Source organism: Salvelinus sp. IW2-2015, linkage group LG8 (assembly GCF_002910315.2).
Source record: "Salvelinus sp. IW2-2015 linkage group LG8, ASM291031v2, whole genome shotgun sequence".
Taxonomy (NCBI): Eukaryota; Metazoa; Chordata; class Actinopteri; order Salmoniformes; family Salmonidae; genus Salvelinus; species Salvelinus sp. IW2-2015.
Genome location: NC_036848.1, coordinates 1,879,158 through 1,886,495, shown reverse-complemented (window position 1 = coordinate 1,886,495; position 7,338 = coordinate 1,879,158). Strand labels below are relative to the sequence as shown.

Here is a 7,338-nt window from a genome sequence, read left to right as displayed (position 1 = left end):
ATCCTCACTATATCAGGATAATGTGAAATTAAATGTATCTTTAGTTATATGAATACTTTTAGACTTGTTTTTCACAATGATTTATATACATCGTTGTTTTTTTTATTTCAAATGACTTAGAATGAGTCTCCACTGCCCTCTGGTGGTTATTTATAGTGGTGCACTCCATGCCTGCATTCCAATACTGTGTTTCATATGACCCAGAGGCAAAGACCAGATGAGAAGACAGACAAGGGAAAACAGCTTGGTAATTTGTTTTATTTCTTATTGTCTGCGTAAAGCAGAGAATACATATCAATATGATATACAGTAGCAGTGAGACTTCATGGTTCACTCCTTGTTGGTCTAAACCAGTGTAGATACTGTAGTAGGTATTGATGGGTCAGTCTTGGTAAAGCTTCAGCTTGTTGCACCTTCTGATCAAGTAACTTTCCTGGAGATTTGGCACTAGCCCGGGTGCCAGTCTGTCTGCTTCTGCTCATGTTAGGCATGGAAACTCCATAAGGAGTTGGCAAGAGAACAGAAACAGATTGGCTTCCAGTTCCAGGCTAGGTTGCCACCCCTGCTGGATAAAATACACAACCGGTTCAGAGTGGTTGTAGGTTGACTAGAAGCACGTTCTCTCCCCGTATGAAGAGCTGGTTGACATGGTGCGTGTGAACCCTCCCATAGGGCTGGGACACTACTTTCTTCTGGGATCATCTTCTCTGGGGCCCCTCAGTCCCTGATTCCTGACCTTTAACATTTGACCCCTGGGTCTTATTTTTTTATTTCACCTTTATATAACCAGGTAGGCCAGTTGAGAACAAGTTCTCATTTACAACTGCGACCTGGTCAAGATAAAGCAAAGCAGTGCGACACAAACAACACAGAGTTACACATGGGATAAACAAACGTACAATCAATAACACAACAGAAAAATCTATACACAGTGTGTGCAAATGTAGTAAGATTGGGGAGGTAAGGCAATAAAAATGCCATAGTGGCGAAATAATTACAATTTAGCATTAACACTGGAGAAGATGATGTGCAAGTAGAGATACTGGGGTCCAAAAGAGCAACAACAACAAAATAACATGGGGATGACGTAGGTAGTTGGTTGGATGGGCTATGTACAGGTGCAATGATCGGTAAGCTGCTCTGACAGCTGATGCTTTAAGTTAGTGAGGGAGATATAAGTCTCCAGCTTCAGTGATATTTGCAATTCGTTCCAGTCATTCTCAGAGAACTGGAAGGAAAGGCGGCCAAATGAGGAGTTGGCTTTGGGGATGACCAGTGCTGCTGGAGCGCGTGCTATGGGTGGGTGTTGCTATGATGACGAGTGAGCTGAGATAAGGTGGGGCTTTACCTAGCAAAGACTTATAGAGCCAGTGAGTTTGGCGATGAATATGTAGGGAGGACCAGCCAACGAGAGCATACAGGTCGCAGTGGTGGGTAGTATATGGGGCTTTGGTGACAAAACAGGCGGCACTGTGATAGACTGCATCCAATTTGCTGAGTAGAGTGTTGGAGGCTATTTTGAAATGACATCGCCAAAGTCAAGGATCGGTAGGATAGTCAGTTTTACGAGTGTATGTTTAGCAGCATAAGTGAAGGAGGCTTTGTTGCGAAATAGGAAGCCGATTCTAGATGTAATTTTGGATTGGAGATGCTTAATGTGAGTCTGGAAGGAGAGTTTACAGTCTAACCAGACACCTAGGTATTTGTAGTTGTCCACATATTCTAAGTCAGAACCATCCAGAGTAGTGATGCTAGCCGGACGGGCGGGTGCGGGAAGCGATCGGTTGAAGAGCATGCATTTAGTTTTACTTGCATTTAAAAGCAGTTGGAGGCCACGAAAGGAGTGTTGTATGGCATTGAAGCTCGTCTGGAGGTTTGTTAACAGTGTCCAAAGAAAGGCAGGATGTATACAGAATGGGAGCGTTTGACAGTGATGAGGGGTGGTTGTTTGACCGCAGACCCATTACGGACGCAGGCAATGAGGCAGTGATCTCTGAGATCCTGGTTGAAGACAGCAGAGGTGTATTTAGAGGGCAAGTTGGTTAGGATGACATCTATGACGGTGCCCGTGTTTACAGATTTAGGGTTGTACCTGGTAGGTTCCTTGATAATTTGTGTGAGATTGAGGGCATCAAGCTTAGATTGTAGGACGGCCGGGGTGTTAAGCATGTTCCAGTTTAGGTCGCCTAGCAGAACGAGCTCTGAAGATAGATGGGGTGTCCAGAGCACAGCTGGGGGCAGAGGGTGGTCTATAGCAGGCGGCAACGGTGAGAGACTTGTTTTTAGAGAGGTGGATTTTTAAAAGTAGAAGTTCAAATTGCTTGGGTACAGACCTGGATAGTAGGACAGAACTCTGCAGGCTATCGTTGCAGTAGATTGCAACACCGCCCCCTTTGGCCGTTCTATCTTGTCTGAAAATGTTGTAGTTAGGAATGGAGATTTCAGAATTTTTGGTGGTCTTCCTAAGACAGGATTCAGACACGGCTAGAACATCCGGGTTGGCGGAGTGTGCTAAAGCAGTGAATAAAACAAACTTAGGGAGGAGGCTGCTGATGTTAACATGCATGAGACCAAGGCTTTTACGGTTACAGATGCCAATAAATGATAGCGCCTGGGGAATAGGAGTGGAACTGGGGGCTCCAGGGCCTGGGTTAACCTCTACATCACCAGAGGAACAGAGGAGGAGTAGGATAAGGGTACGGCTAAAGGCTATAAAAACTGGTCGTCTAGTGTGTTGGGAACAGAGAATTAAAGGAGCAGATTTCTGGGCGTAGAATAGATTCAGGGCATAATGTACAGATAATGGGATGGTAGGATGTGAGTACAGTGGAGGTAAACCTAGGCATTGAGTGACAATGAGAGAGGTTTCATCTCTGGAGGCACCAATTAAGCCAGGTGAGGTCTCCACATGTGTGTGGGGTGGGACAAAAGAGCTATCTATGGCATGTTGAGCGGTACTGGGGGCTCTACAGTGAAATAAAACAATAAGAACTAGCCAAGACAGCAGTAGGCAAGGCATATTGACATTAGAGAGAGGCATAAAGCAATCACAGTTGTTGATCAGGAGAGCTAAGACAACAACGGGTAAATGGTGATGATGGGCAGAGAGGGTCAGTTAGGTACATACAGGACCGTATGGTACCGAGGTACCGTGTTATTGAAACAGTCCAGGGGGCATCAGCTGTGTAGCCGAGTGATAATAAGGTCAAAAKAGCAGCAATAGGTGAGTCAGGGTGCCGTTCGGTAGTCACTACTACGCTAGGCGAACAGCGTTCAGAAAGCTAGCGGGCCGGGGATAGCARATGGTTCTTCGGTGACATCGTAACAGAATAGCCTGTTGAGACCACATCGGGCGATCACGCCGGCAGTCCAGTCGTGATGGATAGGCGGGGCTCCCTGTCGACAATAAAGGGTCCAGGCCAATTGGCAAAAGAGGTATTGTAGCCCTAGAATTAGCTGTTATATGGGACTAGCTCGAGGCTAGCTCAAGGCTAACTGGTGCTTGCTTCGGGACAGAGGCGTTAGCTAACAGTAGCCACTCATTTGCAGCTAGCTAGCTGCGATGATCCGGTGTAATTATCCAGAGCAGCAGGAATACGGTGATGTGGTAGAGAGAAGCAGTCCGATATGCTCTGGGTTGATATCACGCTGTGCAGACTGGCAGGTATTCTCCAAGCTAAGGCTGGCTGGTGACCGAGCTAAAGGTGAAGACCGCTAGCTGTGGCTAACAAAGACTAGTAGCTAGTTAGCTGGCTAGCTCCTGGTGGAGGTTCCAGTTATAAGGAATACAATAGCAGATCTGTACCATATTGGGTGAGGCGGGTTGCAGCAAAGTATATTTAGTTCGTAGATAGAAAGTGAGAATAAGATATATACAAGAAAAAAAACTGCTATTTACACGGGATAAGACAAAGACAAACACACACGTCCGACTTCTACGCCATCTAGGGATGGCCTGTGGCCCCTGGGTCATCACCCACTGGTGACCCCACTGTGGTCCTCGGAAATTGGGGATCCACTGCCCTAGGGTCCCCTCTATTGGGGTCCCCTCATCTGCTGTCTCTGATTTGAGTTTGGAACCCTGGGGAGGTTCAGCTTTCCTATCTGCTTCTTCTTCTCACATTCTCTCAGAGCCGCACTCTCTTGGAGTTTCAGCTTGTCAGAGAGCTACAGAAGGAGAGGGGAGACAAAGAGGTTAAAAGCGTCTTTGCGACAGCTTATGAGTTTGTTTTCTGATTGCAGAGAATGAAAATGGCTGTACCTTTTTTAGTGGGTGGCACATGATCTGGATATGTCATAGCCTGCATCCAAAACAACACCCTACTCTCTAGAACGTACCACTAGACTAGAGGATCAGAGCCCTTCATTGGCAGCCAGACCTACAAGTGTGACAGTGAGGGCCTTCTCGTGGTAGAGAGCTTCCCTGTAGGTCTCATCTACCATCGCCGGAGAGAGAGAGGGGTGAGAGTGAGGACAATGATGTGGGCACCGTCTTACATCAGACTACAGTCTAGTCTGCAAGCCACCTGTCAAGAGGCGGTGGAGGGCATGGGTAAGGGTGAGGGAAGGACGGGTAAGGGTGAGGGAAGGACGGGTAAGGGYGAAGGAAGGACGGGTAAGGGCGAAGGAAGGACAGGTAAGGGCGAAGGAAGGGGGTGAGCTCTCACCAAGTTCCAGAACTTGTCGAAGGCCACTATGAAGCCAGAACACACACAACGGAGCCCCTTAAAGGTTCTGATGTGAACTTTCACCCTTATCCTCTCCTCCACGCAGCAGTACAGCTCCCTCAGAGGGCTTCCTGTATGGACTGTGTAAACAGAAAGTAGACATGAAATAGAATTCACCTGGCTGTCAATCACAAGTTTGACACATCAATAATGCCCCACATATCAATATAGAGTTTTAATTAGCTTTTATATATGTGGCAATATGAGACAACGATCAGATAAGTAAAGTTTGAATGAAAGAGGTAATGTTTTGTTCTGACACCACCACCATCAAAAACGAAATGATTCAAAGCAAGCCTACAAAAGCTAGAAATAATTCACGCCATACTTAGCATCCTTGTCAGGACATTCTTGTGCATTCTTCAACGCCGGGCAGTGCCGCTGGTACCCTCCTCTCCCTCTATCGGGTTGTTCACCATCATCCTCTTCAGTTTCTCTATCCTCTCCGGATCCGCTACACCTTTCCTGGATTTCCTCCGTTTTCTCTCCACGTTTTTCTCCGCTTGGCGCGGCCCCGGGCCCCCTTCAGAAAGCGCTCATACTCGGCAATGTTGTTGGAGCACTTCACGTTGGGGTATGGAAGAGGCGCTGCAGGGGAGTAGTGCTCCAGGAGTGGATCAAATCTATCGGAGGTGACGTCCAACTTTGCCACGATATCTTCTTCTTCTGCCGTATGTTCGGTTGTATCTGAAACACATCCACTTGTTGATCCTCTCTCTTTCTTTCTTTTCTGATTCTTTACATTTCTGGTGTTTATCTCCTATTCTTTCCCTCTCCTCCATGTTTGAAACAACCGCAGACATGCACGACGCTAAGAATCATGGGAAACGTAGTCTTCTTCCGCTGCATTTCTTGATTTTCACCAGGAGAGGGCGCTGAAGTACTATGAAGCTGATTTGTATATTAGTCGTCTGTAATCTTTGTTTTTATTGTTTTTTAAATGAAATTATGTCCAGGAACCCAGCTAAATAACAATCAACAACTACAACAAAAACAATTTATGTTCTTTTCTTTTTTTTGTTGTGAGATCGTAGATGAGATACTGTCCCGGAACAAGAAATACGCTGTATCTGTTTTAGTAGGACTTATTTGGTGGACGGACTGGGTTGCACCCACTGGCGAAAACAACATGTGTACTCTTATTTGCCCGATACATTCTCACAGTAAAATTTAAATAAAAATGTAAGCCTTGCCAATAGCATCACTTACATAGATTCAACTAAAGTAAACTAAATTATAGCATTGTTTTAAGGAAGTATTCATCATGAACCGAAGATGATGCCAATAATTTGTAAGTAGCTAGCTAGCCTGTCAGCCTGATCTTATAGACTAAACGTAACATCAGGGATGGTCAAATTAGTGTAACATGTTACATAAAACAGAAGACTACTTAATGCAAAAACGAAATGACGTTGGTTGGTCAGGGTGGATGGGTAGCAAACGAAAAAATGCTTGTTTGAATCTCGAATGGATAATTTTAGCTAATTGTGGCGCAGCGATCAAAGGCACTGTGTATCAGTGCTAGAGGCATCACTACAGACCCTGGTTCGATTCCAGGCTGTTTCAGAACGGGCCGTGATTGGCAGTCCCATAGTGCGGCGCACAATTGGCCCAGCGTCGTTAGGGTTTGGTGGGGTAGGCTGTCATTGTAAATACGAATTTGTTCTTAACTCACTTGCTTAGTTAAATAATGGTTATATATACTTTGCAAATACTTACTAATTTTAACTACTTAGCATGTTAGCCCACCCTTCCCCTAACCGTAACCTCACCTTAATCCCTAGCCTGGCTATAGTTAGCCAGCTTGCTAACGTTAGCCTCCTAGCTAATGTTAACCACAACAAATTGTGATTTGTAACATATTGTATCTTTTGGAAATTCGTAGCATATTGTATTATTGCAATTCGTAAAATATCATACGAATTGTAATTTGTAACATGAAATGGATGATGGACAGATGAATACATACCAAACGAAACTTAACATCATAGTAAATGGAGTGTCTTGAATTTCTGTACAGAATAATAAGAAATGCTCTGTCTAAAGGAGAGCAGAATTTCAGACATGAAGACCACAGCCAACCTAGTGCTGCCACTTCTTTTCCAACAGAACCTACTTTGATTTGATCTGGTCTGTCCTTTCTCACAGAACCCTCATGTTTGGTCCAGTGCTGTGTAGATTACCAGGAGGCATCAAGACGTGCATCCTTCGACCAGTAGCCAGTGTTTTCACCAGCAGCTCCAGAATGGCCAAGAGCAAGTTTGAGTACGTCCGTAACTTCGAGACAGACGACACCTGTCTGAAAAACTGTTACATCGTGGTGCGGTTGGATGGAAGGAACTTCCACAAGTAGAGTGTCTGTGTGGTTGGCTCGTGATGTCTGTGTGGTTGGCAGTGCTGGTGGTTGGCTGTCTGTTGTGGTTGGCAGTCGTTGTGTGTTGAGGTCTGGTGTTGCCAGTGTTTGTGTGGTTGGCCAGTGTGTTGTCTGTGTGGGTTGGCCAGTGTCTGTGTGTTGGCCAGTGTCTGTGGTGGTTCCAGTGTCTGTGTGGTTGGCCGAGTGTCTGTGTGGTTGGCCAGTGGTGTGTGTGTTGGCCAGTTCTGTGTGGTTGGC

At 45.7% G+C, this 7,338-nt stretch overlaps 1 protein-coding gene across 1 annotated transcript; it reads right to left on the bottom strand.

The window, feature by feature from the left end:
- Nucleotides 1-240: 240 nt before the first annotated feature.
- On the bottom strand, nt 241-5,484 carry LOC111967075 (U7 snRNA-associated Sm-like protein LSm11; the record flags this gene model as incomplete). Its single annotated transcript, XM_070444644.1, is given in 3 exon segments — nt 241-4,807; nt 5,056-5,227; nt 5,230-5,484. Coding segments are annotated over 3 exon segments (705 nt in total), but the record flags the coding sequence as incomplete, so codon positions are not given.
- Nucleotides 5,485-7,338: the final 1,854 nt, after the last annotated feature.